Here is a 10,912-nt window from a genome sequence, read left to right on the forward strand (position 1 = left end):
CGACAAACAGCTAACCATTTCAATCTCACTTTCCAATTTACCTTCTTCGAGGCACATCAACTGCCTCCTACGCCTTACCTTCGAGTCCCCATCGTTGGACTCTCGCCGCCCTCCTCCGCTTCGCTCCTCGTCGCTGTTCCTCTGCGCCGTGCTCTCACCAGTCGTCACAATCAACCAGCAGATCAAAATCCAGAAAGACAGCGATCACGGACTTAGAGAAGCGTTTCCATGACGCGAGAGCTGCGTGGGAACGTTAAGGTTACAGCTGGCAAACGTACTGTGGATGATATGAAAGACGCTGTGTCCATCTTTGGCTGTTATATATCGAGGACCAACAGTGTTGCTATTAAACTAATATCGAGACATTATTATTAAAAGAATCTTTTTTTTCTTAAGTTAAAGAATAAATATGGTGGAGGGGCAGTCGAGGATTCAAACAGCTTTAAGATTATATGGTGTGCTTTCCCCGATTATCTCTAACCATGAAAACGTCAAGAGCTAGAAGCTCTAATCGATGAACTTTCTGCTGTCATTTCGAAGGTTGGGAGCACCATCGAGGGTGCACTTCTGGTTAGTTTTTTATAAACCGGTGCCAACCTATAGCCCCCACCAGAACAGAAAATAAAGAGCTAAAACCAAGAAACATAGCTGACTACCGATATTACTACTAGCGGCTACTTTCAATACCTAGTGAAACACTTTGAAATAAAATAAGCAACGATTTACGACAACTTAATTATTTTGTAAGAAAAAATCAAGACAAAAAGTGGTTTCTCCAGTCTTGTTGGTGTTGGTTGGCTTGTAAAAAGTACTATTGCTTTTTTTAAAGTTCAGCTGTTTCACCTACGATTTTTGGCTTACAACGTCGCCGCAGTCTTCGGTTTGGCGGCTTCAATTTTGCGCAAAATATCGTTTACTGTTTTCCCCTCCTTTTTGTAAATGACAGCGTATCTTGCCGCAGAACCTTTTGCATTTTGAGGGATAATGTTGGGGTACACGCGTTTCAACTGGTCTCTAACGTACTCCACGGTCATAGACTGAACTTTCGGACCTCCCAGCCATTTTGTGAATAGTATTTCCTCCAAGGATTTGGGTTGAGCGGGAGGGCTCGATGCAATGACTTCCAGCACCCTCATCCCTCCGAAGCGGTCTGTTAGCGGCTTTAAGATCACGGCGACTTTGTCTGCGTCCGGTGCGACCTCATCCACGTATCTGATCCACGTATTCCAGTAGGGGTTCATTAGGACATCCTCCGCTTTAGAGTGATCTCCTATGGAAAGCGCTTTGAAGATGTCGGTGGTATCCAAGTGTAGTAAATCCCGGGCGAAAAACCAATCAACACTCGACAAAGCGGGAGCCACCCCGCTGGAACTTATAGCTAAGTGTATTGTATCGGGTAAATTGTAGAATGAGTCTCGAGTCTGATGGTAACCAGATCGAGCTCAATTATCAGCTTCTTTCTAAGGCGTCCCTCAGAAAGTTCGCTGGGAAAGTTATAAGAAAGATGATATGTAGTTGGCCTGGTTCCTAATATAAAACCTGGGTCGGACCTTACTAGCCCGACTGGGAAGACACGCAGACCCATCGCCTGAAGATGGCAAAGCTGCCAGGCGCCCTTGGGTCGTCTCCGTTGAACTATGAGGGAAACCAAGGTGAAATACCTAGGATTCACTACACAGCTTCCGAAGCTTGGTTTTCCCCACTACCCCTCCGCTCGACTTGCGAAGGTGTGGCGATATCACCCAGAGCACATGACCAACGGCTGGCAAGCGTCTGACGCTTACAACCGGACTGGTTTCTTGAGGCGCTGACTGGGTGCTCGAGATCTCTGCTGACTGCGGACACGCGGAACTTGGCCCACGGTGGCTGTCATCATTGCATCTGAGTTCGACGACCTAGAGGAAGCTGAGGATCTTGGTCCTCGGCACCGATGTGCCCTTGGCTGTCCTCATCCAAAGTACGCTGAACTGTTTGCTGGACACTTCGAGGTTGTACCTCATCCGCGTCGTCGCTGTCACGCCGGACGGCTTCTCCATCGGGGTGACTTCGTTTCTTCCTGCCGCGAGGGCGGCCACGAGGCTTCATGCCCTTCGCTGAATCAGGAGGTGTAGACGCCGTGCTGCCGTCCTCACGATCTATCTTCTTCCAGTGATCCGTGAGACGAGGGTCTTCAGCAGTGTCCACATATCTCTTTAATAAAATCTTGATGTCCTTATTCAAAACTTGCATTGGTTCGTAAGAGTCTTCGATCGACTGTAGGCCCTTCCAGCTTACTAAAAATATCAAAGTCCTTCGTAGCATTATTCCACTTGTGGCCCTTCAGCTCCTTAACTGCTAAGATGATTCCTTGAGCAGCTACGTGTTCGAGTAGCTCATCCGTGGACATTTAAGCTGTCGTCTGCGTACATCCTTTAACCGTGAAGGGTGCACATCATGGTTCTTTCTCCTGTAATCAGGTGCTCTACAGCGAAAAGGAGTGGGAATCCGGCCCCGAGTCACTCGATACCGGTCCAACCCAAATTCACATTGGAGTTTTGTTTCCACGGTTTCTCATCCGTTCCGGGATCGCAAGAACGTAATCTCCAACGTGGAAAGTTTACCGAGATTCTCTCCTCGTTCGCGCTTCTTGCTCAAAAGTCTTTGCTTCAGTCTTTTGTCTTCAACCACCTCATGCATCTTCTGTAAGCTGCTTCTCAACCGATTTAGGTAGTTGTCTATCTGCTCGCTCTGTGGAATCTGCTGTAACTTGTTTTTCACTGGTAGATAAAATTCACAGAGGGGTGTAGGCCGTGGCAGTCCAGTGAACAGCTCGACTGGCGCTCGATTCCCAAGAGATGGGAGTGCTGTATGGTTCAAATTGGCTTGCACCATCGGAACCAAGTAGACCTAGTCTTTGTAAACCAATTTTGTTAAGGTTAAAAATCCTTGTTTTCCCCCACTTGTAATAAAATTCCCGTTTACCACGTTTCCAATTGATCGCTTAAACCCCGGAAATATATCCAAGTGTGAATGACTGCCTCGACCGGAGACGCGACTCAGCTCGGCGACAATCTCGTTCTTGAAATGGGTTCCACAATCAGACACCCACCCAGGAGGAACACCGAATCGTGAGTGCCAATACAGTAAAGCTTCAGCCACAACACTTCTTTCGGCTGAGTCTGCAACAACCAATTCGCAGTAATGTGTGGCCTGATCCTTCATAACCAAAAGATATTTACTGCCTCCAAAGCTTTCACCCATGTAAAGAAAGTCAAAATGAAAAACACCATTACGTGTACGACACTCAATCACCTCGCTCCACGGACGTGGGATAATCTTTCCCCCTCTTGAATGCAGACAAAGCAGACACTTCTTAACGAAATTTGCGACCACATCGGAGAGGTGCTCGATAGCGAAAAGCCGTCCCAGGTGTGCAATCATGGCTTGTTGGCCGCGGTGCCCTTGAGCGCCACAGTGCGCAATGATGCACAGCCGCTGAAGTAACTCTTTTTCTTCATATAAGATCCACAGCTTGTCCTCCAGGGTCACGAGACCATCATCATTTCGATTAGCGTAAACAGGAGCCGAGCTCTTGGATTGTATTTCCTTGAGTTCCACCAGTGTAGGCCACACAAAACGATCATCATCCAGAGGGCGCAAAGCAGACACAGTCTCAGTCCTTTGGTTTGGGCGAGCCCGAGCAACCTTCAGTCGTTTCACAGTTGGCGAATGGTTACCAGCCCAGCGGGAAATTATAACGGCCCATACATTATCAGATCCCGGTACATGCTCCCCTACATACTGGTAGTTCATTAGCTTCATGGACCATCGTAAAGGTTTCCCTTTAATATGTTTCTTGATCGAAACGTCCGGTGCGAAGATGTGAATCAGGTTACGATGATCACAATACATCCGAAAGGAATTCGGCCTTAGTAGCAAGTAATCCAGTTTATCACAGGCAACGATAATGGGGAATGCCTCTTTCTCGATGACAGTCCAGTTTAGCTGGCTACCGGCAAACGTTCCACTTGTGCAGTGAATGAGCCGATGTTGTTGCTCTGTAGCAGGCTTCTGAGGGTCGAAGTTCACAACTTGAGTCACAATAACGGCGTATCCAACGTTCGAGGCATCCGTGAAGAGACATGTGGTAGCGTTGTCATCAGGAAAATCGAGAGTAGCAGCTTTGGCGATCGAATCCTTAATCCGGTCAAATGCCACTCGTTCATCACTGCTCAGCTCAATGTTAATGCCAGCAGCCGCCCTCTTGGTCCTCTTGGTTTTCGTGAGAGCCGCGTCAAGTTTTTGTTGTAAAGGGGCAATCTGCCTTGCAAAATCAATAATGCTTTGACGCATCCAATTGACCGCACAGACAAATTGCTGAAGCTCTCCGGCAGTACGTGGGTATGGCAAAGCACGTAGCGAGTCAATTCGGTTTGGGTCATGTCTGATGCCTTCACCACTTATGATCCTGTCGCACCACTTGACCTCAGTCTGGTACAAGCTCGTTTTCTTTGCACTCAGCTTTAAGCCAAAGTGGTCCATTAGTGACAGCATTTCTTCCAACTTGTCCAAATATACATCAATATCCTTGGCATAAAGGAGTAAGTCGTCGATCCAAATCAGTAAATGGTCGTACAGTAGACTGGCAAAGCAATTCTCCATGGTCTTCTGAAAGAATATCGCAGCATCACTACTACCCTGAGGCACTCTGCGAGGGGTAAAGACCTTCTCATCGGTCATGTATGAAAGCAATTCTTGACACATTAGAGCCAACGGAAGCTGCCAAAAGCCGGTTAAAAAATCAAAGAGTCCGAAATGTTTCATTCCCTTCGCGTTCCCCATCACCACGGATAAAATCGGCATAACAGCTGCCATGACTTCAGTCAATGCGTTCAGCTCACGATAGTCTGTGGTTTGCCGAAGATCCATAAGGTCCGCTGACTTCTTGACAGGGAGAACGGGACTCGCCCATCGACTTTCCGAATTCTCGTAAACGAGTCCTAGTTTTACCAAACGAGAGTTAAAATCGTGAAGAAATTTGCGAATGTGAGGGGGATACCGTCGAGGCTTACACCTTGTTGGACGAGCCCCTTCCCGTAGTCGTATCTCCAGAGGTGGAACACGTGCTGGTGGGTCATCCTGCAGAGTCAAACGCCTTACATCGTAGGCATGGATGATAGTACGAAGTTGATCGAGCTTGTCTGCTGGGAATCCGTTCTCGACTGCTTGCTCAACCAACCGTTCAACTGCAGCAAATACGTCCTCATTCTCAGATTGAGGTTCTCCAAGTCGGACCGGAGATTCGTCGGCTTCCAGTTCAACAGGATCGCCACTTGTTTCATCCACATTTAGGTCAGCTAGTTGCTCCAGTTGACGCTCCACATCAATCCCAAGCATTCTTAGTACATCATTGCCAAGTATGAACGCGTCGTCATCCATATTGACAATCAACACATCCACAGCCTTCATCGGTTTAACTTGCCCAGCCGCGGTGCGAATCATTAAATGGAGTTTGGCCTTCTTATCGGCAGTCACCAACATAGACCCAAACGTCTGGTTCTGAACTGGGACAGTAAGTTCTTCAGCTTGAACACTTGGGTCCAGAGCCCGGAGTTGATTCCAGTGAGAGCGGCCCATCACGGTATGGTCAGAGCCACTGTCAGCGCAGTACGGAATCTCCAGTACTCCATTCACCATAACAGCACGAGATGGAGTCGGTAGAAACTCACCAAGGCGCTTGGTCCTTGTACGCTTGGCTGCATTCGCCTCACGCAAGCGTTTCCTCAGCTCCACTTTTTCATCTTCAGTTGCATTATGGCACTCGTTGAGCCAGTGCATCTCATTGCACTTTGGACACGGACTTAAGGGTAGCTTCTTCGACTTCGATTTCGTCTTGGTCTTGGATATGCTATTGGTCTTGGATATGCTATTGGTCTTGGCCACCTTCCTTGAAGAGTCCTCCGTATTCTCACCGGTCCTGATTTTCTTCTTTCCTTCGGGGTTCTTCTTCTTCTGCAGATCTTCATCGCGATCTCGTTTCTTATTCCTTTGTCTTAGAAACTGGCGCTCATGTTCCTTCGCCTTCTCAACGACGAGGTCAAACAACAGTCTTGGAATCGAGGCGGCCTGCTTGTGCGTATACTGCAAACACTGCTCCACTGCTTCCTTGAGAGCCGCTAAGTGAAGAGAGGCCACGAGTTGCTTGCACTTTGCCTCGTTACCCCTGTCACCTTCAAAGCAGGCGCCCAGACCATTCTCGCGCACTAACCTCCGGAACTGGTTAAAGTAGTCCAGCACACGGGCGTCGACATCACTCTTCGTCAGGTTCATCCTCAGTTTGGATCTGAATAATGCCTTGACGTCAGGGAGCGTGTCATTCTTCACGCTTGAAAGGATGAGAGCGAGCTCAGCAATCAGCATGTCGTCATTCACGTTAGCAACGTCCTCGTTCAATCTCAGCTCGCAAAGTACATCCAGTAAATCAGGATCCATTGAGTCGCGAACGGACTGGACTATGTTGTCATAATTTTCTCCAGTAGCGCGGCATCGAGCTCTCAACTTGCTCTCGTAGTGACGACGCTTGTTCGTCCAATCAGTCAGAGCTTCATGAGAGATACTTGTAATTTCCGGTGCTACGATCGGTGTAAATACCGGTGCACCAGCTCCTTGCATCCTGGCTGGTACTTGTTGAGGTTCAGTCCCCTCACGCCGAAATAACCACGATTAACCCTTGGGCCCTAAGCGGCTCGCTTCGGTCGCGCCAAAAGAAAACCACAGTCACGACGGCAGAAACAGGGTCTTGTACTTGCTCTTTTCTCTTGGTACAGGCAGCTGGTCTTGTACCAAAGAAAACACTTTTTCCACTAAAGAATTCTTTGTAGTAAATCCCGGGCGAAAAACCAATCAACACTCGACAAAGCGGGAGCCACCCCGCTGGAACTTATAGCCAAGTGTATTGTATCGGGTAAATCGTAGAATGAGTCTCGAGTCTGATGGTAACCAGATCGAGCTCAATTATCAGCTTCTTTCTAAGGCGTCCCTCAGAAAGTTCGCTGGGAAAGTTATAAGAAAGATGATATGTAGTTGGCCTGGTTCCTAATATAAAACCTGGGTCGGACCTTACTAGCCCGACTGGGAAGACACGCAGACCCATCGCCTGAAGATGGCAAAGCTGCCAGGCGCCCTTGGGTCGTCTCCGTTGAACTATGAGGGAAACCAAGGTGAAATACCTAGGATTTACTACACCAAGTGTTGAGCTCTCCAGCTCGATAACTGCTCGACAATCGCTTGTTTCACCTTGAATTCCCACTCGGTAGCAATCTCCTTCGTACTTGGAGATTTCTTTGCCTTTGCGAGCATGTCTAAAAGATGCCGGTCGTCATAGTAACGCATTAACGTCTCCGCCATTGCGATTGAGCGTTGGTCTGTTGTTGAATACACATCATCCATTCGTTTCATCCAGGCGACCAAAGAAGGATGTGTAAGCAGGTCGTCCAATTTAGAGTTCAGTCCCAGCACTCTGAAGAGATCGTCGACATCTCTACTTTCCTTTACCGCTTTGGCAGTGTATCTTGCCACGAGATCCTCAGCTTTTTCCGGAAGTTTGTCGGGGAACACCGCTTTGAGCATCCCCCTAACTTTGTCCACCGTTTTCGACTTCGTTTTCGAATCTCCCAGCCATTTTGCAAGGAGTAGTTCTGCCAAGTATTTCGTATCCACTACAGAATCGGAAGCAATTGTTTTCACCACCCCTTCCGTTGTGAAACGATTTATCAGAGGATTCAGGATACGAGATACCTTGTCTGCGTCCGGAGTGATACCGTCCACGTACTTGATCCAAAACCCCCATTTCTTGTCTCGAACTAAGTCATTCAACTGAGAAGAATCTTTGACGGGGAAGACTTTGAAGACGTGACCCGGGCCAAGGTTACGACACTTCCAGCTCGTTAGCATCACTAGTGGAATGTTAATGAACTGCTTCTCCAACGCGGTAGCAATTTCCTTCGTTCGTGGATTTTCCGTCGCTTTGGCAAGCATCTGTAAAATATGCTGGTCGTCGTAGTGCTCCCTCAACGTCTTCACCAATACTTCATCTTTAAAGTTTTTGGGAAACAATTCCTTCACGTATTTTTCCCAAGAGACCCAATTTGCGTTGGTTAGAAGGTCATCCGATGCTCTGTTAAGGCTCAGCACTTTGAACACGCTGTCGACAGCCTTACTTCTCTTTATCGCGTCGTCTAGCGTCGAGAGATAAGCTGAGAGTGTTCTTTCATCGTCGACTTGTGAACCTGGCGCGTTAACAGAAGTCTTCACCAAGGTAGTAGAATCAGAACCCGCTTTCAAATGGTCGCTGGTTGACTTGATGACACCCATCTTAGCCACACCAAACGCGGCACTGGGGTCCGCGAAGATTGCTAAAGCGGCGAGGATTAACAGGTACAAGCGAGTCATCGCCGTTTTACACTAGTTATTTGTTGCCCGAGGTAAATTTGAGAATGAACATTGCGAACTGGCAGGTTAAGCAGGGAAATACACCTCTCACGCAATCCAAAGTTACTCCCATAACGTCATTGACCTGGAGCCAGTAAAGTATTGCAATTTTTATAAGCGATCGACCTCATATAACTTTCTGCGCGACGCATACTCCACTAGCTTGACATGTCAATAGAATTCGCATCAGAATCTGTACTATTCATGCAGCCGCTGCCCGAATAGTACAGATTAAATGCCATGCAGCGATATGCCTGTGTCATCCTCTGACAAATCATACGTACCATGGTAGAGCACTCCTTGATTGTGTGAGCCCGTAATTGCATACGGTAAACGTATAACTCACGCAATTGGACTAAATGTCGCTTCGGAATTGGCAATGATTCTGAGAGGAATTACCATAATCCAGTAGAAAAGCGTCTGGGATTTCAGTAAAACAAATCCAGCTACCATTACGAACTTTATGCACCAAGACACTGTACATTCAGATTTGTACTCGTGTCCACTTTCAAGGGTTAAAGAGTTGAAGTAAGCTGTTTGCTTATGGCTTACCCAGTGCTTTCGTGAGAACTGTACCCGACGGTTATTGTAACCGTACGTCCCCATCGTGACTTCATCATGAGGAACCGTTGGGTTAACCACCAGACCAGTGGCCAAACGAAACATCGCCGGCAGTCACTTGACTTTTTCCCCTCAAGACCACAAGTCCCCTCCTAGCCCCGTCAGAATCATGCGCAGTGCATTCTACATTGTTCTTGTCGTCGCTGTCTTAGCTCGCTGCAGTGTCGTCGCAGCATCCACGAATGCCGATGAATCTCAGCTCTTGTCGAAGGTCTCTCCCAACTTCGCAGCCAACGATATGACCTATACTGTTTCCCGGAAGAGATTTCTTCGAGTCGCAGGAACTGGTAAGAAAGCAAATAGTGCAATCAAGTTGCTTCACTGGGGCTTCTTTAGCGCGATGAGGGGTTTCTTACTTTTTCTTACTGTTCGCCTTCTTGGCCGCCTCAATGAGCTTGACTACGCTGACTTCTGCCGGCCTCTTGATTATTTTTGTTGGTACCCTGAACAATTACTTTCCAAATTTCACCGTTTCCATTTCCACCGCCCTGGACGACTTCTTGGCCTGCGACCCGAAGAGATCTTTTGGCCACAACGGCAGAAGATGAGAGCTGAGACTCGTCGAGATTAGGAAATGATGCGACGGCGCTGCTTCGAGCTAAAACGGCAAAGACAAGAACACCGTAGAAAATACTGCGCAAGACTGTAGAGCGATTCCGCTTGAAAGAAAAACCTTGTGGTCTTGGAAAGAAAACGAAAAGTGACAGTCGTCGTTCTTGGTCAGTGCCAACGATGCACTTAACTCAAGTCTCGAGTCAATCGTGTGCACCGCACGGGCGAGGTGCTCGCGTATGGCCCGAGAGATGGTGCACTGAGAAACGCTTCCTGATGTGTAGGGGCGGGTTTGTCGCTGACGTTTCATTTTTATTTAAAATTAAAAGAGTCCGGCAAAACTGGCTCATTTATTGGCTGCTGCTGTCTTTGTCCTATCGCGGTATGTTAACGTATCTAGTTTACTAGATCCGTTATGGGCTTTAAATATATTCAAACTACGCTGTTCCATCTCAAAGCTAATACTTCTCTTTCTTAAGCATAAGCTGTCAGCTATACCAAGGCTAAGATCTATCAAGGCAAAAACGTTTTTTTTGCTATAGCGCTGACCAAAACAAATAGCTAAGACGCCTAAAATTAATATTTGTTTTTAGAAGGGAAATAGTTTCGAATTGTGAGCAAAAGAATTGCAGGAGGCCTAGAATTTCACAGATTAAGACAGTGATTAATTTGTACTCGTAGTAAATGTAAATTTCGTGGTATTGTTGCTGTCCGAATGCTGTAGTTTTACGAAATAGGAGTTATTAAGGCGTTTTGTTTAGATGGAAAATTTGAAACTTTACGTATAAAACCTGAACGGTGAGGGATGCGAGCTCGAACAGGTTACCTATTAGCTGCTGTTCAGAACCACCGAACACCTTGTAAATCGGTTTTTAGCGATAGTAGCGACACGTTAGCGTACGATCCCGGATACAGTGGCGCAGTTTATAGCTGTAGCTGTAGAAAAAAAAGGATGTACCACCCGTTGAAATAGGAATAGGATGTTAATGCTCAGACCTTAGGCTTGCACGGGCACACTGACATTTCTATAACTTTATTTAACGTTTCGCGGACCAATACCAGGTGTAAAATACCATAACGGACCTACTAAAAAGTTAATTTTGTATGAAGTACAGCTGCCATTTTGCTCAATTAGTGTGCAATGGCCACATTTATGTGGATGGTACTGATGATATATTGACTTGATGTGAGCATCTGGATACTTGATCCTCATTTATTCTCTTACCAATTTCAATACAAGCAGCCTTTTTATAAGCTCCATCACACAAGC

The 10,912-nt window shown here is 47.1% G+C and overlaps 1 protein-coding gene across 1 annotated transcript; it reads left to right on the plus strand.

Annotated features, from left to right (window-relative positions):
• Positions 1-9,199: 9,199 nt before the first annotated feature.
• Positions 9,200-9,661, plus strand: PITG_04290 (secreted RxLR effector peptide protein, putative; the record flags this gene model as incomplete). The annotated part of the gene is made up of 1 exon (XM_002905897.1): positions 9,200-9,661. One exon carries the CDS (start codon positions 9,200-9,202, stop codon positions 9,659-9,661), a length of 462 nt encoding a protein of 153 aa, XP_002905943.1.
• Between the last annotated feature and the right edge of the window lie 1,251 nt (positions 9,662-10,912).

This window comes from Phytophthora infestans, genomic scaffold (genome assembly GCF_000142945.1).
Source record: "Phytophthora infestans T30-4 supercont1.5 genomic scaffold, whole genome shotgun sequence".
NCBI classification, from domain to species: Eukaryota; Oomycota; class Peronosporomycetes; order Peronosporales; family Peronosporaceae; genus Phytophthora; species Phytophthora infestans.